Source organism: Pongo pygmaeus, chromosome 20, assembly GCF_028885625.2.
Source record: "Pongo pygmaeus isolate AG05252 chromosome 20, NHGRI_mPonPyg2-v2.0_pri, whole genome shotgun sequence".
In the NCBI taxonomy this organism is placed as follows: Eukaryota; Metazoa; Chordata; class Mammalia; order Primates; family Hominidae; genus Pongo; species Pongo pygmaeus.
In genome coordinates, this window is record NC_072393.2 from 44,086,871 (window position 1) to 44,112,984 (window position 26,114).

The window sequence follows — 26,114 nt, forward strand, 5'->3', positions numbered from 1 at the left end:
AAGAGGACCAGGCATGGTGGCTCATGCCTGTAATCCCAGCACTTTGGGAGGCCAAGGTGGGAGGATCATTTGAGGCCAGGAGTTTGAGCCAGCCTGGGTAACATAGCAAAACCCTGTCTCTATAAAAACTTTAAAAAAATAACCAGGTGTAGTAGTGCATATCTGTAGTCCCAGTTACTGGGGAGGCTGAGACAGGAGGATCTCTTGAACCTCGGAGGTTAATGCTGCAGTGAGCCATGTTCATGGCACTGTACTTCAACCTGGGCAACAGAGCAAGACCCTGTTAAAAAAAAAAAAAAGGTAAGATGAAACACTACACATAATCTAGTACACTCAGGATATTATTTCAACATGGAATCAATCCTGTTTATTTATTTATAGCGACGGGGTCTTGCCATGTTGCCCAGGCTGGTCTCAAACTCCTGTGCTCAAGCAATCCACCCTCCTCAGCCACCCCAAGGTGCTGGGATTACAGGCAAGAGCCACCGTGCCTGGCCATAATCAATCTAAAAAATGATTAGCTCGACATTTTTCATTCTTTTTTCACACTAAGTCTATCAGTGGATAGTGCTGTCCTAGTTGTAGAGTTTCCCATAGTCTGGACCTGACCAATGCGTCCTTGTGGTGTCATTTCATGTGTTCCTGTGTCCCCTGGGTTTCCTCCAAAGTGAGACTCAGCCAAAGTTCGAGCAGATTCAGATTTGGGTGTAAGGAGTTTTTTAGCCAGAACCTTCCTATGTGGGGCTGCTGTATACCTCCACCAGGAGGCACCTCCTTTCCAGATGCCAGCAGCTGTTTCTGCTCAACACTCAGACATATTCATTCATTAGAGATTGCAAAATGGCGATAGTCTCATTTCTTTTTTTTCTTTTTTTTTTTTTGACAGACAGAGTCTCATTCTGTCACCCAGGCTGAAGTGCAGTGGCATGCTCTCGGCTCACTGCAACCTCCGCCTCCCAGGTTCAAGCGATTCTCCTGCCTCAGCCTCCCAAATAGCTGGGATTACAGGCACCCACCATCACCCTGGCTAATTTTTGTATTTTTACTAGAAATGGGGTTTCACCATGTTGGCCAGGCTGGTCTTGAGCTCCTGGCCTCAAGTGATCCACCTGCCTCAGCCTCCCAAAGTGCTGGGATTATAGGCATGAGCCATGGCGCCCAGCCTCTTAGTTTTCATGATGCTTCCTTCATTTGACAAATGAGTATGAGTGCCTACTGTGTGTCAGGCACTGCCCTAGTCCTGAAGGTACAGCAGTGAACAAAACAGAGAGCCCACTGTGGGGGCCGATAGTCCAGTGGGAAGGGGCAGATGCAAATAACGAAATACACAAAGTAATTGCAGGTTATAATCTGTGGTCTGAAGGGCGTGGGAGTGAGCAGGGTGTGGTAAGCCCTGTAACCCGGCTGGTGGAGGAAGGCCTTCTGCAGGAGGGGACAGCGAAGCTGAGAGTTGAAAGGTACCATATGAATCAGCGAGGCTGTGGTGTCCCAGGCAAAGAGGACAGTAAATGGAAAGGCTGAAAGATGGGAACAAGAGGGACAGAGAGCAGCCTGGGCAACATGGCGAAACCCTGTCCCTACAAAAAATACAAAAATTAGCCAGGCGTGGTGGCCTATGCCTGAAGTCCCAGCTACTTGGGAGGCTGAGGCAAGAGAATCACTTGAACCCAGGAGGGGGAGGTTGCTGTGAGCCAAGATCGCGCCATTGCACTCCAGCCTGGGTGACAAGAGCGAAATTCTCTCTCAAAAAAAAAGAAATAAAAATACAAAAATTAGTTAGGCATGGTGGTGCATGCCTATATTCCGAGCTACTCAGGAGGCTGAGGCAGGAGAATCGCTTGAACCCGGGAGGCGGAGGTTGCAGTGAGCCGAGACTGCACCACTGCACTCCAGCATGGGCAACAGAGTGAGACTCTCTCAAAAATAAAATAAAATAATAAAATAAAATATAAAATAAAATACTAGCCAGGCACGACGACTCATGCCTGTAATCTCGGCACTTTGGGAGGCTGAGGTGGGAGGATCGCTTGAGCCCAGGAGTTCAAGACCAGCCTAGAAAACATAATAAGACCTTGTCTCTACCAAAAAAATGTTTAAAAAATTAGCTGGGTATGGTGGTGCATGCCTGTGGTCCCAATCTGGAAGGCTAAGACGGGAGGATCACTTGAGCCCAGAGGTCGAGGCTATGGCAAGCCACGATCACTCCATTACACTCCAGCCTAGGTAGTAGAGATAGACTTTGTCTCAAAAAATTAATAATAAAGTAAAACAACTAAAAGACTATAAGTAGACTGAAACACAAAGAAAGGATAAATGACGGAGGGAATGGATACCCCATTAACCCTGATATGAGTACGTATTGCATGCCTATATCAAAATAGTTCATCTACCCCATAAATATATACAATTACTATGTACCCACAAAAATGAAAAATAAAAAGGCCTGGCTCATGCCTGTAATCCCAACACTTTGGGAGGGCAAGGTGGGCAGATCACTTGAGATCAGGAGTTCAAGACCAGCCTGGCCAACATGGCGAAACCCCATCTCTACTAAAAATACAAAAATTAGCTTGGCGTGGTAGCACATGCCTGTAATCTTAGCTACTCAGAAGACTGAGGCAGGAGAATCGCTTGAGCCCTGGAGGCAAAGGTTTCAGTGAGCCAAGATCATGCCACTGCACTCCAGCTTGGGTAACAGAGCAAGACTCTGTCTCAAAAAACAAAAATAAAAATAAAAATAATTTTTTTTTAAATAGGCCAGGTATGGTGGCTCACGCCTGTAATCCCAGCACTTTGGGAGGCCCAGGCAGGCAGATCACCGGAGGTCAGGAGTTCCAGGCCAGCCTGGCCAACATGGTGAAACCCTGTCTCTACTAAAAATACAGAATTAGCCGGTGTGGTGGCACACGCCTGTAGTCCCAGCTACTCAGGAGGCTGAGACAGGAGAATCACTTGAACCCAGGAGGCGGAGGCTGCAGTGAGCCAAGATCGTGCCACTGCACTCTAGCCTGGGCAAGACAGAGCAAGACTCCGTCTCAATAAGTAAGTAAGTAAGTAAGTAAATAAATAAATAAATACATACATACATACATACATAAAGGGATGAGCAATGAATGATGACAAAGAGAGATCAGCAAATCACAAGAGCAGATTCTAGGAGTGAATGGAGGTGATAGTGTCCCAGGCCCCTGTGGAGAGGTGGGCTTCTTTCTTTTGAGACAGGGTCTCGCTCTTATTGCCCACGCTAGGTGCAATGGCACAATCTTGGCTCACTGCAACATCCGCCTCCCAGGTTCAAGCCATTCTCCTGCCTCAGCCTCCCAAGTAGCTGGGATTACAGGCACACACCACCATGCCTAATTAATTTTTGTATTTTTAGTAGAGACGGGGTTTCACCATGTTGTCCAGGCTGGTCTCGAACTCCTGACCTCAGGTAATCCACCCACCTCGGCCTCCCAAAGTCCTGGGATTAAAGGCATGAGCCACCACGCCTGGCCAGAGGTGGATTTTTGAGACACCTCATGATAGAGGGGGAGGCAGGCAGACGAGGTGAGGGCAGAAGGTGAGGGGTTCCGGTGTGATTATGTCTCCATGCTCTGTGGTTTCTAGAGCCCTTCATGATTTGCAAAGCATGTTACTCATTTAGAAAGCATTTTGCAAAGTTCTGGGGTTTTTACAAAGCACTTTTGAGAGCCAGAAAATTTTGCTTCTGTTCATACCCCAGAGCAACATTTCTCACACTGCATATTGCTACCCATCTGTAGGTAATGAAATTAATTTAGCAATGCATAACTCGTGACCAGCATCTTTAGAAATAAAATAGAACACTGCAGAGTGTGCTACACAGCAAAGGTCAGAATTGTGTCATGAAACCTTTTTTTTTTTTTTTTGAGTCACATTGTAAAATGTATTCTTACGGTGAGTGAGTGTGGTCAAGAACATTTTATGCTGCTCTAGAGAACCTCTCGCAAAAATGCATGGGCAATCAGCACAAGAATGTTCAAGAAAAGTGTTGTCTGTAAAAAAAATCTGTGGGTGAACTTGGTGATTTATGCTTGTAATCCCAACACTTTGGGAGGCGGAGGAGGGCAAATCACCTGAGTTCAGGAGTTTGGGACAAGCCTGGGTAACATGGCAAAACCCTGTCTACAAAAAAATACAAAAATTCACCAGGCGCAGTGGCATGCACCTGTAGTCCTAGCTACTCAGGAGGCTGAAGCACGAGACTCATTTGACCCTGGGAGGTGGAGGCTGCAATGAGCTGAGATCGCGCCACTGCACCACTCCAGCCTGGGTGAAAGAGTGAGACCCTGTCTCAGAAAAATAAATAAATAAACAAATCTGGAAGCAACCTACATTTCCATTAGCAGGATAACAGATAAAGAGTGTTATGGCTGGGCGCGGTGGCTCACACCTGTCACCCCTGCACTTTGGGAGGTCGAGGTGGGTGGATCACCTGAGGACAGGAGTTTGAGACCAGCCTGGCCAACATGATGAAACCCTATCTCACTAAAAATACAAAAAATTAGCCAGGTGTGGTGGCGGGCACCTGTAATCCCAGCTACTCAGGAGGCTGAGGCAGGAGAATCACTTGACCCTGGGAGATGGAGGTTGCAGTGAGCTGAGATCATGCCACTGCACTCCAGCCTGGGCAACAAGAGAGAAACTCCATCTCAAAAAAAAAAAAAGAAAGAAAAAGAAAAAAAAGCAAGTTTCAGCTGAGGTGTGGGAGGATCCCTTGAGCCCAGGAGTTTGAGACCAGCCTTGGCAATATAGGGAGACCTTAACTCTACAAAAAAAATTAAAATTAGCCAGGTGCAGCGGTGTATGCCTGTAGTCCCAGCTGCTCTGGAGGCTGGGTACTTGAGCCCAGGGGTGGGGATGGGGATTATAGGGGATGTGTTGAGGCTGTGGTGAGCTGTGATTGCGCCACTGCACTCCAGCCTGGGCAACACAGCAAGACCTTGTCTTTAAAAAAAAAAAAAGAGAGAGAATTGAGGCTCTCCAGGTCACCCCACTGACCTCCCTGCCTGTCCCAGGCCATGGACAGCCAGAAGCAGTTCAGCGGTCCAGAAATCCAGTTCCTGCTTTCGTGCTCCGAAGCGGATGAGAACGAAATGATCAACTGCGAGGAGTTCGCCAACCGCTTCCAGGAGCCAGCACGCGACATCGGCTTCAACGTGGCGGTGCTGCTGACCAACCTGTCGGAGCATGTGCCGCATGACCCTCGCCTGCACAACTTCCTGGAGCTGGCCGAGAGCATCCTTGAGTACTTCCGCCCCTACCTGGGCCGCATCGAGATCATGGGCGCCTCGCGCCGCATCGAGCGCATCTACTTCGAGATCTCAGAGACCAACCGCGCCCAGTGGGAGATGCCCCAGGTCAGGGGGCCCGCACGTGTGCAAGCTCGCCTCCTGGGGCTTTGGGCATGCGGGTGGTCACTTCCTGCACCCTCTGACCCCACAGGGGGCTGTGCGTGCCTCGCATATCTGCCCTGCTCCGGCAAGCCCACGCCCACCCTTTTGTACACATTTTGTCCGGCTGCGCCCTTGCGCATCCCTGGCCCGCCCCTGGCCACTTCTTGCGGATCTGGCCCGCACAAGGATGCACACCCCTTGGGCAGGAAGCAAGGTCAGTGTGTCCTGACTGTGGCTGCTCACACGCCATGCTTTCCCCTTACACGCACACCCTGGGAGCTCTGGCAGGCCCTTATAGCCCTGATGCAGCCCTACCCACACTCTCACCTCCTCGAACCCGCATGGCGACACACCACTTGCTCACCTTCCCAGCAGCCCCCGGTGTGCCGTCTCTTGGTCCTGGCCCGCTCATGCTCACTCTTGTACACGCTCGCCTTGGGGGCTCTGGGGTGCCCTGGCATGCTGACCCACCCTTCACCAGTCATCACGTGTGCCCCCAGATGCCTTCTGAAGTCCTAGCACATGATGTGTACCCCAACTTATTCTGGGCCCACACGTGGGTGCACACCTCTTGCACACATACCCTGAGGATGCCAATGAGCCCTCCCAGAACCCTGGCATGCTTCATTTGTTCACTGCCCACTTGCCCTCACTGTAGCCCTGGCACAACCATGCTCACCCACGCACACTTGGGCCACGGTCTCAGGCTCACCCACAAAAGCCCTCAGACCTACTCTCTAATCTGACATGCCCTATCTCAGCTCCTCCTATGCCCAGCCCACAAATGCTTGAATGCCCCTCACGCACTTACTTGCCCCAAGGGTACACTCACGTGGTCCTGGCGTGTCCCCAGCACAGCTGGCACACCTGGCTGACATATGGTTCCCCTCCCCATTCCCTCACACTCCCCATACGGCCCTGACACACCCTCACCTCATTCTCTTGCACACACACTTGCTTGTTGCTCCTCAGATGCTGCCAGGTACTTCCACACCCCTCCTTGTCTCACACTCATAGCCCAGGAGGCTTGCGCACCCGTCACCTCCTTCACGACTGGGCCCTTCATGTCTCCTCAGGGGACACCAGCTCATGCACGCGGGCTCATGTCCCACACGGAGCCCTGTCCTCATGTTCTGGGAGCCAGTACACAAACTCTTGGCTCCCCTTCCCACATTCATGCCTGCCTCACACACACTGCATAACTGCAGGCCCCTCTCACACTCATACTCCTCCTGTTCCCCCATAGAGTCCCAGGCCCTTGCACACCTGCCCCATGTGCCCACGTTCACCGTGCACACTGAGCCTCGTGGTTGCACATTTCTGTCATCCTCCCATGCCGCCACACCCTCCTTACTCCTGATCCCTCCCTGGCCCCCCGGTGTCTCCTCACATACTCTGCAGGAATCCTTGAGATCTTGCACACTCATCTATGCCCCTCGGGGCCCCACTGCATACATACCCCCATCTGGCACACAAGTGGTTGCAGCATCCTGGCACCCAGGATGTCCGCACATCCCTGCCTCTGCAGGAAGCTGCTGTTCACCACGGCCCTTCCCACTCACTCTTTGCACGTGCTGGGGGAGTCTGCCCTCCCTTCTTCCTCTGACCCTGCGTGATCCCCATACAAACACCCTTTCCCTTAGTGCTATTCCTCCAAACACCCGCTTCCTTCTGCTCACTCCTTCCCATTCCACTTTCCCCTGCTTCTCAGGCATCCACGTATGCCCATGTGGCCACAGAGCACCTGTGGGGCAGTATAATAATAGAGAACACTACGGCGTTGTTGTTGTTGTTGTTTGAGATGGAGTTTCGCTCTTGTTGCCCAGGCTGGAGTGCAATGGCATGATCTCAGCTCACTCAACCTCCACCTCCCGGGTTCAAGCGGTTTTCCTGGCTCAGCCTCCTGAGTAGCTGAGATTACAGCCATGTGCAACCACGCCCACCTAATTTTTATATTTTCAGTAGAGGTGGGGTTTTGCCATGTTGGCAAGGCTGGTCTTGAACTCCTGACCTCAGGTGATCTGCCCGCCTCGGCCTCCCAAAGTGTTGGGATTACAGGTGTGAGCCACCGTGGCCTGCCCACTATACAGCATTTATCAGGCACCAGGCGCTGTTCTAATCATGCAGCATCTATTAACTCATTTAACGCTCACACCAACTCTATAATGTAGGTCCTATTATGCCCATTTTACAGAGGGAAAAACGGAGGTCCAGAGAGTTAATTCAAAATCACCCAGCTACTCAGTGGCAGAATCAGGATTTGAACCCAGGCAGGCTGGCTGCAGAGCCTTTGCCTTTAAGCACTATGCTCCTCCTCTCAGGAAGCTAAACACATCCATTCTGGAGCCAGCTCTCTGGGGGTTCAAATCCTATATGTGCCACCTTGTCTGTGTCACCTGGGCATGTAACTTTCTGGGCCTCCCTGTCCTCATCTGTAAAATGGGAAGAAAACCCGCTAGCCCTAGGCTTGTTTGTGAGGATTAAATGAGTTTTATGAAAACTGCTTGTATGGGGCCTGGCCTTATTGAAGCATTTACAGGAGTACTCGCAATGAGTGCTCTCTATAATGCTCTCTCTGTAGGTTTGCTATTGATAATCAAAACAACAACATGGCCAGGCGCTGTGGCTCCTGCCTGTAATCCCAGCACTTTGGGAGGCCAAGGCCAGAGGATTGCTTGAGGCCAGGAGTTCAACACCAGCCTGACCAACACAGCCAGACCCTGTCTCTGCAAAAAAAATTTTTTTAGAAATTAGCAGGCCAGTCATGGTGGCTCATGCCTGTAATCCCAGCACTTTGGGAGGCTGAGGCGGGCAGATCACTTGAGGCCAGGAGTTCGAGACCAGCCTGGCCAACATGGCAAAACCCTGTCTCTACTGAAAATTCAAAAACTCAGCCCAGCATGGTGGCGGGCGCCTGTAATCCCAGCTACTCAGGAGGCTGAGGCATGGGGATCAGGTGAACCCTGGGGGTGAAGGTTGCAGTGAGCCGAGACAGCGTCACTTCATTCCAGCCTGGGAGACAGAGCTAGATCCTATCTTTTTGTTTTGTTTTGTTTTGTTTTGTTTTGAGACAGACTTTCACTCTGTTGCCCAGGCTGGAGTGCAGTGGCATGATCACAGCTCATGGCAACCTCCACCTCCAGGGTTCAAGTAATTCTCCTACCTCAGCCTCCCGAGTAACTGGGATTACAGGGGTGCGCCACCACGCCGGCTAATTTTTGCATTTTTAGTACAGACGGGGGTTTCACCATGTCGCCCAGGCTGGTCTCGATCTCCTGACCTCAAGTGATCTGCCCGCCTCGGTTTCCCAAAGTGCTATGATTACAGGCGGAGCCACCGCGCCCGGCCTGACCCTGTCTCAAAAACAAAACAAAATACCAACAATGCATTTAGAACAGCGCCTGCCACTGTGGTGACCCCCTGTAGCTGCCACTGCGCTGTCGCTGCTGTCCGAGCCCCCGCTGACGGCGCCCCTATCCTGTCTGCCGCCCCGCGCTTCAGGTGAAGGAGTCCAAGCGCCAGTTCATCTTCGACGTGGTGAACGAGGGCGGCGAGGCTGAGAAGATGGAGCTCTTCGTGAGTTTCTGCGAGGACACCATCTTCGAGATGCAGATAGCCGCGCAGATCTCGGAGCCCGAGGGCGAGCCGGAGACCGACGAGGACGAGGGCGCGGCGGAGGCGGGCGCGGAGGGCGTGGAGGAGGGCGCGGCGGGGCCCGAGGGCACGGCGGCCACGGCGGCAGCGGGGGCGACGGCGCGGGTGGTGGCGGCCGCAGGCCGGGCCCTGCGCGGCCTCAGCTACCGCAGCCTCCGGCGGCGCGTGCGGCGGCTGCGCCGGCTCACGGCCCGCGAGGCGGCCACCGCGGTGGCGGCGCTGCTCTGGGCAGCAGTGACGCGCGCTGGGGCCGCTGGCGCGGGGGCGGCGGCGGGCGCGCTGGGCCTGCTCTGGGGCTCGCTGTTTGGCGGCGGCCTGGTGGAGGGCGCCAAGAAAGTGACGGTGACCGAGCTCCTGGCGGGCATGCCCGACCCCACCAGCGACGAGGTGCACGGCGAGCAGCCGGCCGGACCGGGCGGAGACGCAGACGGCGAGGGTGCCAGCGAGGGCGCTGGAGACGCCGCGGAGGGCGCTGGAGACGAGGAGGAGGCGGTGCACGAGGCCGGGCCGGGCGGCGCCGACGGGGCGGTGGCCGTGACCGATGGGGGCCCCTTCCGGCCTGAAGGGGCTGGCGGTCTCGGGGACATGGGGGACACGACGCCTGCGGAACCGCCCACACCCGAGGGCTCTCCCATCCTCAAGAGGAAGTTGGGGGTGAGAGAGCAGGCGGGGGCTTTGGGGTTTTGGAAAGATGGGGGATTGGAGGGAGGAAGAGAGCCCGGCTGGGTGGAGACACACACACAGAGGAGAGAACTGGCCAGGGGGATAGGCACACGCAGGGCGCACGCACCCACGGAGGACGCACCCATGGAGGACGCACACGGGGACAGCGGGCGCTGGGCAAGAGAGATGCTCAGAGACAGAGGGATACACAGACCCACAGAGAAAGAGACTCAGAGATAGAGACCTGGAGAAAGGGCCGGGGAGAGAGAGTGCGGGGCCAGGCAGAGTGCAGGGCCCTGGAGAGGTAGAGAAAATGATACCTGGAGAGCCAGAGAGAGTAAGAAACCCAGAGACCAAATTAGAGGGCAAGAAAGACCAAAACTAAGCCGGGCGCGGTGGCTTACAGTGATCCCAGCACTTCGGGAGGCCGAAGCGGGCCGTTCACCTGAGGTCAGGAGTTTGAGACCATCCTGGCCACCGTGGTGGAACCCCGTCTCTACTAAAAATACAAAAATTAGCCGGGCATGGTGGTGTGCGCCTGTAATCCCAGCTACTCAGGAGGCTGAGGCAGGAGAATCGCTTGAACCCGGGAGGCGGTGGTTTCAGTGAGCCAAGATGGTGCCACTGCACTCCAGCCTAGGTGACAGAGTGAGACTCCGTCTCAAAAAAAAAAAAAAAAAAAAAGGAAAGGAAAAGAAAGCCTAAGACTAAAAAAAGTCCCGAGACAGGGTCAGGGCCACTAGGAAAAGACCCTCAGAGATACTCGTTGTGGGAATGAAGTACACCATGGAGGAAGGAACCCCAAACATCCTCAGGCCCCTGGTGCTGGGAATGCCATGGGAAAGCGGAGGTCAAGATGGTGGGAAGCCCTGGGGACAAGCAGAGCTGTACTTGGAGTCAGCCCAACCCTGTGCAGTGCTTTGGGCAAAGGGCTTCACCTCGATGAGCCTCAGTTTCCCCTCTGTAAAATGGGAATCATAATCTGCCTCTTTCTGGTGGGGGGAACTGTAAAACTTAGATTACCCAGGGGAAATAAGAGAGAAGGGATGAGAGGAGCAGGTAGGCAGCCCTGAGAAACGCTTAGGGTGGGGACTCAGCCCTGATGCTTGCCCTGCCCCTAGGTGGATGGAGTGGAGGAGGAGCTCCCGCCAGAGCCAGAGCCTGAACCAGAGCTGGAGCCGGAGAAAGCCGAGTGAGTGGCCTTGGGGCTGAAGGGCCTAGCGCCTATCACTGCCTCCCTCCTAGACTAGGAGCCTCCAGAGGTCAGGCCCCGAGGCTGTCCTGGCCACCCTGTGTCCTCAGCATCACCCAGCCCAGACTCAGGCACGGAGGAGGGGCTCTGAGTAAAAGAATCAAGAAATAAATGCTCCAACCTGGGCAACATAAAAAAAAAATTTTAAATTAGCCAAGCACGGTGGTGTGTGGGGAGGCTGAGGTGGGAGGATCACTTGACCCCCGGAGGTGAAGGCTGCAGTGAGCCCTGATCGCAGCATTGCCCTCCAGCCTGGGTGACAGAGCAAGACCCTGTCTCGAAAAAAAAAAAAAATATGGAGAGATAGAAAAATGAAAACTCCCATCTAACCGCCAGGCCTTCGCATGTGCCTTCCCTCTGCCTGGAACACAGGCCCCCATGCCTACTCTGAGTCTTTCTTATCCTTTGCAATTCTCCAGGACACCTGACCCCCTCCTAAGTTGAGGAGGTGTCTCCTCCAGATTCCCACAACCCCCTGAGCTTCCTGCATCCCAGCCCCGACCACTCTGGGCTGTCACTGCCTAGTGTCACTGTCACTGCCTGGTGTCACTGTCACTGCCTTTCTCCCACATTGGACTGGAGCCTCATAAGGGCAAGTCCTGATTATCTCATCATCCCGTGTACCCAGTACCATCCAAACCTGGGCCAGGCACAGGGCGGGCCCTTGGTGAATGGTTTTGAATGAATGAACTCATGCATTGCCCGCCTAGGCACCTCCTGACCTCTCTCTGTCCTGTCCTGCAGTGCCGAGAATGGGGAGAAGGAAGAAGTTCCCGAACCCCCACCAGAGCCCCCCAAGAAGCAAGCACCTCCCTCACCCCCTCCAAAGAAGGAGGAAGCTGGGGGCGAATTCTGGGGAGAACTGGAGGTGCAGAGGGTGAAGTTCCTGGTGAGGATCCAGCCAGGTCACCTGAACCTTCTTCTCCCCGGGAGCCCCACCTCTGGTGCCCACCTCTCCTGCTCACCCTGTTCTTGAGTTCACCTGTTCAAGCTCATCTCCAAGAAGAACCCTAGCTGGGGAGAGGGCAGAGACATCCCCAGACCTGGGGACAGGGTAGCATTTTCAGATGGCCCTCACTTGGTTCCTTGTCCCTTCCCTGCTCACAATCCTTATTCCAACCTCCATACCTCCGTTCATCGGGGCCACCCACCCACACTTCCACCTCCATCCTCTATCCAGAGCTACATTCAGTGAGGCCACCACTCTGGCCTTCCCACCGTGGCCTGTTCTTGGCTGTCAGCCCTTAGAGTCTCAGTCCCTCCACCACTCCCAGTGCTGCTGTGGAGGTCTGAGCTCTCCCAGTTCCTGGGGAAGCACTTATCTATCCAGGCCAGGAAGAAGGGTGGGTGTTAGGAGGCAGGTCCCAGGGTTCCCTCCATCCTGTCTCCTCTCCAGGCATGGCCTGATAGGAGGGGATGAGGGAGGCTGGGCACGGTGGCTCACACCTGTAATCCCAGCACCTTGGGAGGCTGAGGCAGGCGGATCGCCTGAGGTCAGGAGTTCAAGACCAGCCTGGCCAACATGGTGAAACCCCATCTCTACTAAAAATACAAAAAAAAAAAAAAAAAATTAGCTGGGCATAGTGGTGCATGCCTGCAATTCCAGCTACTCAGGAGGCTGAGGCATGAGAATCGCTTGAACCCAAGAGGCAGAAGTTTCAGTGAGCTGAGATCGTGCCACTGCACTCCAGCCTGGGCGACAGAGCGAGACTCTGCCTCAAAAAAAGTGGCGGGGGGCGGGGGGCGGGGGGTCAGTGAGGGAATCATGTAGAATGAAGATGGTTCCGTCAGAATTTGTGGGAAGAATGAGGGATGGAGGGAAAGGTGGCGAGAAAGAGGGAGAGATGGAAGATGTTCCTGGCCATGCAAGGGGGCTCATGCCTGTAATTCCAGTACTTTGTAAGTCCAAGGTAGGAGGATCACTTGAACCCAGGAGTTTGAGACAAGCCAGGGCAACATAGGGAGATCCCTGTCTCTACAAAAGAATTTTTTTTTTTGAGGCAGAGTCTCGCTCTGTTGGCCAGGCTGGAGTGCAGTGGCACAATCTCGGCTCACTGCAAGCTCTGACTCCCGGGTTCATGCCATTCTCCCGCCTTAGCCTCCCAAGTAGCTGAGACTACAGGTGCCTGCCACCACACCTGGCTAATTTTTTGTATTTTTAGTAGAGATGGGGTTTCACCGTGTTAGCCAGGATGGTCTCGATCTCCTGACCTTGTGATCCACCCGCCTTGGCCTCCCAAAGTGCTGGGATTACAGGTGTGAGCCACCGCACCTGGCCGAAGTTTTTTTAATCTTTTTTTTTTTAATTACTGCTCCTTGCAGAGCAGGGCTACCCTATAGGCAGTGCACCCAGAGTAGCCAAAAATGTTTTTTTAATTAGCTGGGTGAGGTGACACATGCCTGTAGTCCCAGCTATTCAGGAGGCTGAGGCGGGAGGATCACTTAAGCACAGGAGGTTGAGGCCACAGTGAGCTATGGTTGCGTCACTTCACTTCAACCTGGGTGAGAGTAAGACCTTGACTCAAAAAAAAAAAAAAAAAAAAATTCTCTTTCACCTTCTGTAAAGCAGGCAGGGTGACAGGCGGGGTGACCTCACTCAGGAGGCAGCATAGCAAAGTGGCTTGGAGCTTGGACTCTGGAGGCTGACTGCCTGGGTTCAAATCCCAGCTCTGCCACTCATTGGTTATGTTACCTTGAGCAAGACACCACTTCCCTGAGCCTCAGTTTCCTCGTCTGTAAAGTGCGCATAACAGTAGTACCCACTTCATAGGGGTGTACTGAGAATTAAACAAGTTCATGCAAATAAAGCTCTTAGCCCAAATGTTGGTATAAGCAAGCACTCAATAAATAGGAGGTTGAGGCCAGGCGAGGTGGCTCACACCTATAATCCCAGCACTTTGGGAGGCCGAGGTGGGTGGATCACCTGAGGTCAGGAGTTTGAGACCAGCCTGACCAACATGGTGAGACCCCATCTCTACTGAAAATACAAAAACTAACTGAGTGTGGTGGTGCACACCTGTAATCCCAGCTACTTAGGAGGCAGAGTCATGAGAATTTGAACCCGGTAGGCGGAGGTTGCAGTGAGCCGAGATGGCGCCACTGCATTCCAGCCTTGTCTCAAAAATAAATAAATAGGCTGGGCGTGGTGGCTCAAGCCTGTAATCCCAGCACTTAGGGAGGCCGAGGAGGGCGGATTACGAGGTCAGGAGTTTGAGACCAGCCTGGCCAATATGGTGAAACCCTGTCTCTACTAAAAATACACAAATTAGCTGGGCGTGGTGGCGCGCGCCTGTAGTCCCAGCTACTCGGGAGGCTGCAGCAGAGGAATTGCTTGAACCCGGGCGGCAGAGGTTGCAGTGAGCCAAGATCGCACCACTGCACTCCGGCCTGGACGACAGGCAAGACTCCATCTCAAAAATAATAATAATAATAATAATTAATAAATAAATAGGAGGTTGTAGGAAAGATACTGAGAGCCCAGGTACTGATTGCGGGTAAATGTTGGGATGAATTCTCCAGGGAAGAGGCTGATCTGTGAGTGCTTTCTCTCTTTTTCTCTTCTCTCTCAGAACTACCTGTCCCGGAATTTTTACACCCTGCGGTTCCTTGCCCTCTTCTTGGCATTTGCCATCAACTTCATCTTGCTGTTTTATAAGGTGCTGGTCCTGAAGGGCTGGGAGGGTCAGGCCCTTATCCATGGTGTGGGATGGGAGGCTCAGCCCCTATCAGAATTTCAGGGTTCCTCCACAGAAGGAACAAGGTATTGGGCTCAGGGTCCTTAGGAGGGTTCAGGCTGGACACCTGGATCCTGGGACCCTCCTCCATGGGGGTGAGTAGGCGATACCTGGATCCATCTGGGATAGAAGCCTGAGTGTCTGTGGGAGTTACAGCAGGAGCAGGAGCTGAGTTCTCTGCTCAGCTAGGCCACATGCCAGTCCTGTGCACCTGGGTGCAGGCCCTCAGCTCTCAGCAACACCCATTGATTCCGTTAAGCATCTTTGCTTTCACATAAGCTAAACAGAAGTTTGCAGGGAGGAAGAAATGGGCCGCTCATAGAATGGAAGGAATGGGCTAAGAACCAGGCCTCCTGAAGGACAAAGGGACCCTTGGGGTCTTGCCAGGGGTCTAGATAACAGGACAGTAAGGTAGACTAGAGAGATCGAAGCATGGCTTCTGTGGGACCCAGTCCTGTTCCACTGCCCACTGGCACATGACGTTAGGCAAGGTGCTTACCATCCCTGTGCCTCAACTCCCTGATCTGTAAAATGGAATACCTCTTAGAGCTGTGGGGATTGAAAGAGGATAAGGCACCAGGCACAGTGGCTCACACCTATAATCCCAGCACTTTGGGAGGCCGAGGTAGGTGGATCACCTGAAGTCCAGAATTCAAGACCAGCCTGGCCACATGGTGAAACCCCGTCTCTACTAAAGATACAAAAAAAGTTAGCCAGGCATGGTGGCGGGCACCTGTAATCCAAGCTATGCAGGAGGCTGAGGCAGTAGAATCCCTTGAACCCGGGAGGCAAAGGTTGCAGTGAGCCGAGATTGCACCACTGCACTCCAGCCTAGGTGACAAGAGTGAAACTCCGTCCACCCCACCAAAAAAAAGAGGATGAGTATGTGTAAGGCACTTAGAGCAACAGTACCTGGTGTATAAAAAGCACTGTGTAAATGTTTAGCTGCTAATAATTTTCGTGTTAGTGTTAATATTAGTAGGCAGTTTCTTTAGGGCTCCACTATCAAGATGAACCAACTCTGTCTTCAGTTCTGTGCCACTCAGTTCAATAGGCCAATTCCCAGGTCAGAGTCTGATTTGCTAGCTAGAGCCCTAGGCCCACCCCTTGATCTTGATTGACAGCCACACCAAGACTGTATCTGGTATGGTCCCAGTCCAATCTCGGGAATGGAGGCTCAATTTTGTGAGTGGGCTCTGCATGTGACAGACACACAGATGGATCTCTGTCCCCATTTCAGGTCTCAGACTCTCCACCAGGGGAGGACGACATGGAAGGCTCAGCTGCTGGGGATGTGTCAGGTGCAGGCTCTGGTGGCGGCTCTGGCTGGGGCTTGGGGGCCGGAGAGGAGGCAGAGGGCGATGAGGATGAGAACATGGTGTACTACTTCCTGGAGGAGAGCACAGGCTACATGGAGCCCGCCCTGCGGTGTCTGAGCCTCCTGCATACACTGGTGGCCTTTCTCTGCATCATTGGCTATAACTGTCTCAAGGTGGGCCCATGGCCATGGTTCTGGGGCAAGGGCTTATTGGCTGGGTGGGGGTGGGGGCAGTGCAGGAGCACTGGCTGGGGCTGGAGGCCCTTAAAGTGGTTGGGACAGAGGGGGCCTGGGGTTGGGGTGAGTGCTGGGGAACTGGGTACAGGATTGGGGTCTCCGGCAAGGATGACAGGGGTCTCCAGCAAGGACGACATTCAAATTGGGAACAGACACAGCTTATAGCTGAGGAACCAGGTTCTGGACCACTGTCTTGATACTTTGCTACTGAACTAGAGTTCTCTGGGCTTAAAACTTTCACACATGCCATTCCCTCTGCCTGCAATACTTTGCACCGCTTCCACCTCCTTGCACCTGCCTCTGTTTTATTCATCCTTCAGTTCTGAGTTCAGACCTCCCTCCCTTGGGAAGCCCCAGGTGGCATCAGGCACCACTCCTGGGCTCCCACAGCTCCCCTGTTCTCACATCCTGGCCTGATCCCTCCGCCTGTGCCCCACCCCCATTGCAGCCCTGACCCCTCTATGCCCCTACACCGCAGCCCTGACACACCTGCCTGTGCCCCCCAATTCCAGCCCTGACACACTTGCCTGTGCCTCTCCACTGCCAGCCCTGACACACCTGCCTGTGCCTCTCCACTGCCAGCCCTGACACACCTGCCTGTGCCTCTCCACTGCCAGCCCTGACACACCTGCCTGTGCCTCTCCACTGCCAGCCCTGACACACCTGCCTGTGCCTCTCCACTGCCAGCCCTGACACACCTGCCTGTGCCTCTCCACTGCCAGCCCTGACACACCTGCCTGTGCCTCTCCACTGCCAGCCCTGACCCCTCTATCTATGCCACCCATCCCGGCCCTGACCCCTCTATCTATGCCACCCATCCCGGCCCTGACCCCTCTATCTATGCACCACATTCCAGCCCTGACCCCTCTATCTATGCCACCCATCCCGGCCCTGACCCCTCTATCTATGCCACCCATCCCGGCCCTGATCCCTCTATCTATGCACCCATCCCGGCCCTGACCCCTCTATCTATGCCACCCATCCCGGCCCTGACCCCTCTATCTATGCCACCCATCCCGGCCCTGACCCCTCTATCTATGCACCCATCCCGGCCCTGACCCCTCTATCTATGCACCACATTCCAGCCCTGACCCCTCTATCTATGCCACCCATCCCGGCCCTGACCCCTCTATCTATGCCACCCATCCCGGCCCTGACCCCTCTATCTATGCACCCATCCCGGCCCTGACCCCTCTATCTATGCACCACATTCCAGCCCTGACCCCTCTATCTATGCCACCCATCCCGGCCCTGACCCCTCTATCTATGCCACCCATCCCGGCCCTGACCCCTCTATCTATGTACCACATTCCAGCCCTGACCCCCCTGCCTGTGCCTCCCCGATCCCTGCCCTGACCCCTCTGCCCGTGTCCCCCACATCCCAGCCCTGAGCCCTCTGCCTGGGCCTCATTTCTACCCTTATCACTGGGAAAGCACTTCTGATGTGGGGTCACACACAGACTCCAGCAAGACGTCATGGCTTCTGCTGAGACTATGGTCCAGCCAAGGTGCCTGACGCCCACCCTTGGCCTCCTCCCACTATCCAGGTGCCCCTGGTAATCTTTAAGCGGGAGAAGGAGCTGGCCCGGAAGCTGGAGTTTGACGGCCTGTACATCACGGAGCAACCTGAGGACGATGACGTGAAGGGGCAGTGGGACCGACTGGTGCTCAACACGCCGTAAGGACCCAGACCCACCTCAGGGTGGCAGCAGGAGGGGACCTAGGTTTCCACCCAGTCCAGGCCTAGACCCCAAAAAACTAGGGTTTTGGGCCGGGCACGGTGGCTCACACCTGTAATCCCAGCACTTTGGGAGGCTAAGGCGGGCAGATCATGAGGTCAGGAGTTTGAGACCAGCCTGGACAACATGGTGAAATCCCGTCTCTACTAAAAGTACAAAAATTAGCTGGGCGTGGTGGCGGGCGCCTGTAATCCCAGCTACCGGGAAGGCTGAATCAGAAGAATCGCTTGAACCTGGGAGGTGGAGGATGCAGTGAGCCAAGATCGCACCATTGCACTCCAGCTGGGCAACACGAGCGAAATTGCATCCCCCTTCCCCCCAGCAAAAAAAAAAAAAAAACCTAGGGTTTCAGTGCCTGCAGGCCCTGCCTCATTCTCCCCAAGTCTTACTCTTCGTTTCCATAAAAGAGGCGCATTTCCCGTGCATTACAGCTTCGTGTGGGTGAGGTTGGCACACGGAGATTCCTAGACTTGAGGCCTGGAGGTTCCTGTTCAGTGACTCTGGGGTGTGATCCCAGGAACCCATGTTTTAAACCCTGTCTCCAGGTGTGATTCTTACTCAGGTGCAATGAGTGCAAAATAAAAAAACATGGCCGGGCGCGGTGGCTCACGCCTGTAATCCCAACACTTGGGAGGCCAAGGTGGCAGATCACTTGAGGTCACGAGTTCAAGACCAGCCTGGCCAACATGGTGAAACCCCATCTCTACTAAAAACACAAAAATTAGTCTCTACTAAAAATACAAAAATGAAGCATGGTGGTGGGCGCCTGTGGTCCTAGCTACTCCGGAGGCTGAGGCATGAGAATCACTTAAACCTAGGAGGTGGAGGTTGCAGTGAACCGAGATTGTGCCTCTGCACTCCAGCCTGGGCAACAGAGTGAGACTCCATCTGGAAAAAAAAAAAGGAAAAGAAAGAGAAAGGAAAAAAAAAAAAAAGAAAAGAAATCATTAGGGGCCCTAGGGGCCGCACTCAGTGGCTCATGCCTGTAATCTCAGCACTTTGGGAGGCTGAGGCTGAAGGATCCGTTGTGCCCAGGAGTTCAAGACCAGCCTGGACAACATAGAGAGACCTCTATCTTTAGAAAAAAAAAAAACTAAAAAGTTAGCCAGACATGCTAGCCTGGCTAGCGCATGCCTGTAGTCTTAGCTGTTTGGGAGGCTGAGGCTGGAGGATGGCGTGAGCCCAGGAGTTCTAGGCTGCAGTGAGCTATGATTATGCCACTGTCCTTCAGCCTGAGTGACAGAGCAAGACCCTATGTCTGGGCGCCAAAAAAAAAGCCAATAGGAATTGGAAGTGTAATGAATCGAAGCACTTCAAATAATTGCAAATCCATGAATTCATAATCAATCATCACTCCACCCTCTCAAAAAACAAAACTCGTGGCGGGGCACAGTGGCTCACACCTGTAATCAGTCCCAGCACTCTGGGAGGCCGAGGCAGGCGGATCACGAGGTCAGGAGATCCAGACCATCCTGGCTAACACGGTGAAACCCCGTCTCTACTAAAAATACAAAAAAATTAGCCAGGTGCGGTGGCGGGTGCCTGTAGTCCCAGCTACTCAGGAGGTTGAGGCAGGAGAATGGCGTGAACCCAGGAGGCGGAGCTTGCAGTGAGTGGAGATTGCACCACTGCACTACAGCCTGGGCGACAGAGCGACACTCCATCTCAAAAAAAAAAAAAAAAACTCATTGGCCATATTTGAGGATGTTAGGGCATCAATTTCCAGTGTCACTTGGAAAACTGGTAAATAAAGGGCCAGAATCATGAAATTAAATGAAATCAACCAGTATGAGGAAGCAGGCAGTTCCACTGGAGTTGGTGCCGAGTCAGGCTGCTGGTTTGGACTTCTCCCCACCCGTCACCACGCCAGAGCCTTTTTATCAGAGTGCCGTTCTGAGGTCTTTTTTGCACATCTGGCTCTGAATGCAAATTCTCTGCCTCATCTGGGGTCTAGCAAGGATGGCACTGGGGTCCCCACTGTTCAAGGTTCCTACAAGAAAAGCAGTAGAGCCAGGCGCAGGTGGCTCACGCCTGTAATCCCAGCACTTTGGGAGGCCAAGGCGGGAGGGGGGGATCACCTGAGGTCAGAAGTTCGACACCAGCCTGGCCAACATGGCAAAACCCTGTCTCTACTAAAAATACAAAAATTAGCCGGGCGTTGGTGGTGGGCACCTGTAATCCCAGCACTTTGGGAGGCCAAGGTGGGTGGGGGCATCACCTGAGGTCAGAAGGTCGAGACCAGCCTGGCCAACATGTCAAAACCCTGTCTCTACTAAAAATACAAAAATTAGCCAGGTGTGGTGGTGGGCGCCTGTAATCCCAGCTACTCGGGAGGCTGAGGCAGGAGAATTGCTTGAACCTGGGAGGCAAAGTTTGCAGAGAGCCGATATTACACCACTGCACTCCAGCCTGGGCGACAGAGTGAGACTCCATCTCAAAAAAAAAAAAAGAAAAAGAAAAACAGTGCAGTGGAGTTTCAGCCCACCCCTGTGTGGCTGACAGCTCTGATCCCTCTGGCCCTAACATCTCACACTCACGCTTTCTCTCTCTCTCTCTCTCTGCAGGTCTTTCCCCAGCAACTACTGGGACAAGTTTGTCAAGCGCAAGGTGAGAGGACATGGATGCACTGGGTCCTGGATTGGGTCCCTGCCTGCCACCAGGCCATCACAGGCCTGCCAAGCACTTGCTTGGTGTGTGACCTTGGGCAAGAGGTTTTTCTGCCTCTCTGAGTAGCACCTCAGTTTCCCCATGGGGAGATGGGCATAGTAAGCTTGCTTCCCTTTCTTGAATGGGCACATGGAAAGAGCAGAGCATCAAGGCTGGGCGTGGTGGCTCACGCCTGTGATCCCAGGACTTTGGGAGGCTGAGATGGACGGAACACTTGAGCTCAGGAGTTTCACAGCAGCCTGGGCAACATGGCAAAATGCTGTCTCTACCAAAAATACAAAAAATTAGTGTGGTGCCGCATGCCTGTAGTCCCAGATACTCAGGAGGCTGAGGTGGGAGGATTGCTTAACCTGGGAGGCAGAGGTTGCAGTGAGCCAAGATTGTGCCACGGCACTACAGCCTGGGTAAGAGAGTGAGACCTCATCTCAAAAAATATAATAATAACAAAAAGTAAAAAAATAAAAAAGCATAGCATAGTGCCTGGAACAAAGTGAATACTCAAGAAATACTGTTGAGGCCAGGCGCGGTGGCGCACGCCTGTAATCCCAGCACTTTGGGAGGCCGAGGTGGGCAGATCACTCGAGGTCAGGAGTTTGAGACCAGCCTGGACAACATGGCAAAACCGCATCTCTACTAAAAACACAAAAATTAGCTGGGCACCTGTAATCTCAGCTACTTGAGAGGCTGAGGCAGGAGAATCACTTGAACCCGGGTGGCAAAGTCTGCAGTGAGCCGATATCGCGCCATTGCACTCCAGCCTGGGTGACAAAGCGAGACTCCATCTCAAAAAAATAGAGAAATACTAGTTGAAAGAGAGGAAGTTAGCAATATGTCATAAGCACACACACTCTGGAACCAGACTGCCTGCTTTTCTTTTGTTTTTTTCTTTGAGACGGAGTCTCATTCTGTTACCCAGGCTGGAGTGCAGTGGCACAATCTCAGCTCACTGCAACCTCTGCCTCCCAGGTTCAAGCGATTCTCCTGCCTCAGCCTCCCGAGTAGCTGGGATTACAGGCACCCACCACCACGCCCGGCTAATTTTTGTATTTTTAGTAGAGACGGGGTTTCGCCATGTGGGCCAGGCTGATCTCAAACTCCTGACCACAGGTGATCCACCCGCCTCAGCCTCCCAGAGTGCTGGGATTACAGGCACGAGCCACCGCGCCCAGCCGATTGCCTACTTTTCTACTTCTGGCTTATTGACCTTCTGTACCTCATACTCAAAGTGGGGTAATAATACGGACAACCCTACAGGGTTATATACTACATGAGCAGTATCTGGCATATAGGAGAACACTAGATATGTTGGCTGTTACTATAATTTGTTCACTCATATTTACAGAGCGCCTAGTATGTGCCAGGAACAGTTTTAGAAACCTGGGATCCCGTGTTAAACAAAACAGTGATTCTGACGTTCAAGTTGGAAAGATAGATGATGAACACAAGTACAGTATGTCAGTGGTGATAAATGCTGTAGAAAAAAACAAAGTGGGCTGGGCGCGGTGGCTCACGCCTGTAATCCCAGCACTTTGGGAGGCCAAGGCGGGCAGATCACTTGAGGTTAGGAGTTTGAGACCAGCCTGACCAACAGGGAGAAACCGTGTCCCTACTAAAAATACAAAATTAGCTGGGCGTGGTGGTGCATGCCTGTAATCCCAGCTACTCAGGTGGCTGAGGCAGGAGAATCACTTGAACCTGGGAGGCACAAGTTGCAGTGAGCAGAGATGGCGCCACTGTACTCCAGCCTGGGCGACAGAGGGAGACTCTGTCTCAAAAAAAAAAAAAAAAAAAATGCACCTCCCATTTCTCACTCAGAGTTTAGAGTGTCCCCAGAACCCCCTTGCAGACCATGACACACACCTGCACTCCAGCTGTGTCTACACAGCCTGACGCTCTCTTGTGCAGGTCCTGGACAAACATGGGGACATCTACGGGCGGGAGCGGATTGCTGAGCTACTGGGCATGGACCTGGCCACACTAGAGATCACCGCCCACAATGAGCGCAAGCCCAACCCGCCGCCAGGGCTGCTGACCTGGTGAGCCCAGGACACCCCTGCACAGGCCTGGGACATGCAGGCGAGGTGACTGGGGTCTGACACTCAAGCATCTCCCCCCACCCCCGCCCCCACAGGCTCATGTCCATCGATGTCAAGTACCAGATCTGGAAGTTCGGGGTCATCTTCACAGACAACGTGAGCAGGGGCCCGCAGATTGGGGAGGGACTCTGCAGGGGTGGGGCGTTAGGAGGGTTCCCAACATCGGGTGTTCCTGACCAGAGAATGACTCCTGGGACCCTGAGTGGCTGTGACCCTAGGGTATCTTCTTATCCACACAAGGCTCCTTATCCCCCCAGACATCTTATTATTATTATTACTATTATTATTTTTTAAATAGTTGGGATTGGGTGTGGTGGCTCACGCCTGTACTCCCAACACTTTGAGAGGCCAAGGCTGGTGGATCACTGGAGTCCAGAGTTTGAGACCAGCCTGGGCAATATAGTGAGATCCTCTCTCTACAGAAAATTTAAAAATTAGCTGGGGCTGGGTGTGGTGGCTCACACCTGTAGTCCCAGCACTTTGGGAGGCCGAGGCAGGCAGATCACTTGAGGTCAGGAGTTCAAGACAAACCTGGCACTGGGCATGGTGGCAGGTGCCTGTAATCCCAGCTACTCAGGAGGCTGAGGCAGGAGAATGGCTTGAATCCAGGAGGTGGAGGCTGCAGTGAGCCAAGATCACACCACTGCACTCCAGCCTGGGTGACAGAATGAGAATCCATCTCAAAAAAAAACAAAAAAAGAAAACAAAAAATTAGCCAGGCAGCCAGGCACAGTGGCTCAGGCCTGTAATCCCAGCACTTTGGGAGGCGGAGGCAGAGGACTGCTTGAGCTCAGATGTTTAAGACCAGCTTGGGCAACTTTTGTAGAGACAGTGAAACCCTGTGTCTACAAAAAATACAAAAATCAGCCAGGCATGGTGGTGCACACCTGTAGTCCCAGCCACTCAACAAGCTGAGGTGGGAGGATGGCTTGAGCCCAGGAGGCAGAGGTTTCAGTGAGCTAGTGCACCACTGCACTTCAGCGTGGATAACAGAGTGAGACCGTGTCTCTGACAAAAAACAGAGAGTGGCCAGGTGCGGTGGCTCAGGCCTGTAATCCCAGCACTTTAGGTTGGGAGGCTGAGGTGGGTGGATCACTTGAGGCCAGGAGTTTGAGACCAGCCTGGCCATCATGGTGAAACCCCATCTCTACTAAAAGTACAAAAATTAGCTGGGTGTGGTGACCCACGCCTGTGGTCCCAGCTACTTTGGAGGCTAAGGCAGGAGAATCGCTTGAACCCGGGAGGCGGAGGTTGCAGTGAGCTGAGATTGCACCACTGCACTCCAGCCTGGGCAACAGACTAAGACTCCATCTCAAAAAAAAAAAAAAAAAAAAAAAATTAGCTGGGTGTGGTTACCTACACCTGTGGTCTCAGCTACTTAGGAGGCTAAGCGAGGCTAAGGCAGGCTTAGCCTCTTTCGCTTGAACCTGGGAGGCGGAGGTTGCAGTGAGCTGAGATTGCGCCATAGCACTCCAGCCTGGGTGACAAGTGTGAAACTCCATCTCAAAAAAAAAAAAAAAAAGACAGAGGAAGAGATGATGGAGTCTCGCTATGTTGCCCAGACTGGTCTTGAACTCCTGACCTCAAGTGATGCTCCTACCTCAGCCCCCCAAAGCGCTGGGATTACAGGCATGAGCCACCACACCCGGCCCAGAGCATCCTTTGGCTCTCTCAGTGTGCCCTTAGATTCCCAGATTATTTCCTTCTGGAGGGGGCTCTCATCTCCCCGCAGGATGCCTTCTCACCCAGAATGCCCCAGTCCTCCATGTACTCCCCAAACAGAGCTGGCACCCGACCCCCAGGGCACAGCTGACTCTCTCGAGTGGCCCCTACCCTCCAGAGTGCTCCTCGTGTGTCCCTGCCTTCCCCCTGACCCCGGCCCTGTGTGCCCACAGTCCTTCCTGTACCTGGGCTGGTATATGGTGATGTCCCTCTTGGGACACTACAACAACTTCTTCTTTGCTGCCCATCTCCTGGACATCGCCATGGGGGTCAAGACGCTGCGCACCATCCTCTCCTCCGTCACCCACAATGGGAAACAGGTGTGGGGAGGACCTGGCTGTGGGGTGTGGGCCGGCAGGGACCAGCGTGGCAGTGGGTGGTGAAGGGGTGAGGGCCGGGCAGCTGGGCTGAGGAGGGGCAAGGCCAGGTGGGCTGAGCCGGGGGTGTGTGGGGCTGCAAGGTAGAGCCACAGGGACTGAACCGGGGCCAGGACCCAGAATGGGCAGGGCAGGGGGAGGGCAAGCCCAGGGCGGAGCTGACCTGGCCCCATCCTGCCCGCAGCTGGTGATGACCGTGGGCCTTCTGGCGGTGGTCGTCTACCTGTACACCGTGGTGGCCTTCAACTTCTTCCGCAAGTTCTACAACAAGAGCGAGGATGAGGATGAACCTGACATGAAGTGTGATGACATGATGACGGTGAGCCCCTCCCCCAGCACTCTGGGACCCTTCCTTCTCGCATCTGTTGAAGGAGTTAATAATGGTACCTCCAGGCCGGGCGTGGTGCCTCCAGCCTGCAATCCCAGCGCGTTGGGAGGCCGAGGCGGGAGGATTACTTGAGTTCAGGAGTTGGAAACCAGCCTGGGCAACAAGGCAAAAATCTTGTCTGTATAAAAAAAATTTAAACATTAGCTGGGTGTTGTGTTGTGTGCCTAGAGGCTAAGGCAAGAGGATCACTTGGGCCCAGCAGTTTGAGGCTTCAGTGAGCTACGAACGGACCACTACACTCCATCCTGGTAGACAGACGGAGGTCCTATCTCTAAAAAATGAAAATAGTACCTACAGTTTGGCGAGCTGATGCATGCCAGGCACATTTTTTTTTTGAGATGGAGTCTCACTGTGTCACCAGGCTAGAGTGCAGTGGCGCAATCTCAGCTCACTGCAACCTCCGCCTCCCGGATTCAAGTGATTCTTCTACCTCAGCCTCCCAAGTAGCTGGGACTACAGGCGCGTGCCACCACACCCAGATACTTTTTGTATTCTTAATTTTCTTTCTTTTTTTTTTTGAGACAGAGTCTGGCCCAGGCTGGAGTGCAGTGGCGTGATCTCAGCTCACTGCAAGCTCCGCCTCCCGGGTTCATGCCATTCTCCTGCCTCTGCCTCCCGAGTAGCTGGGACAACAGGCGCCCGCCACCACGCCTGGAAAATTTTTTGTATTTTTAGTAGAGCCGGGGTTTCACCATGTTAGCCAGGATAGTCTTGATCTCCTGACCTGGTGATCCGCTCGCCTGGGCCTCCCAAAGTGCTGGGATTACAGGCATGAGCCACTGTGCCCGGCCAATTTTTGTATTCTTAGTAGAGACGGAGTTTCACCATGTTGGCCAGGATGGTCTCCATC

General features: G+C 53.6%; 1 protein-coding gene across 2 annotated transcripts in view; it reads left to right on the top strand.

Moving 5' to 3' along the window:
* The window catches only part of RYR1 (ryanodine receptor 1), a 155,728-nt gene that overhangs the window by 123,712 nt on the left and 5,902 nt on the right, over positions 1–26,114 (top strand). For both annotated transcript variants that reach the window (XM_054462589.2, XM_054462590.2), the window contains 12 exons: positions 5,040–5,381; positions 8,919–9,725; positions 10,856–10,926; positions 11,731–11,875; positions 14,556–14,642; positions 15,961–16,212; positions 17,823–17,953; positions 20,579–20,621; positions 22,587–22,717; positions 22,813–22,873; positions 24,673–24,819; positions 25,061–25,195. In XM_054462589.2, coding sequence (XP_054318564.2) covers positions 5,040–5,381; positions 8,919–9,725; positions 10,856–10,926; positions 11,731–11,875; positions 14,556–14,642; positions 15,961–16,212; positions 17,823–17,953; positions 20,579–20,621; positions 22,587–22,717; positions 22,813–22,873; positions 24,673–24,819; positions 25,061–25,195 — 2,352 coding nt within the window. The remainder of the gene's footprint in view (positions 1–5,039; positions 5,382–8,918; positions 9,726–10,855; positions 10,927–11,730; positions 11,876–14,555; positions 14,643–15,960; positions 16,213–17,822; positions 17,954–20,578; positions 20,622–22,586; positions 22,718–22,812; positions 22,874–24,672; positions 24,820–25,060; positions 25,196–26,114) is intronic.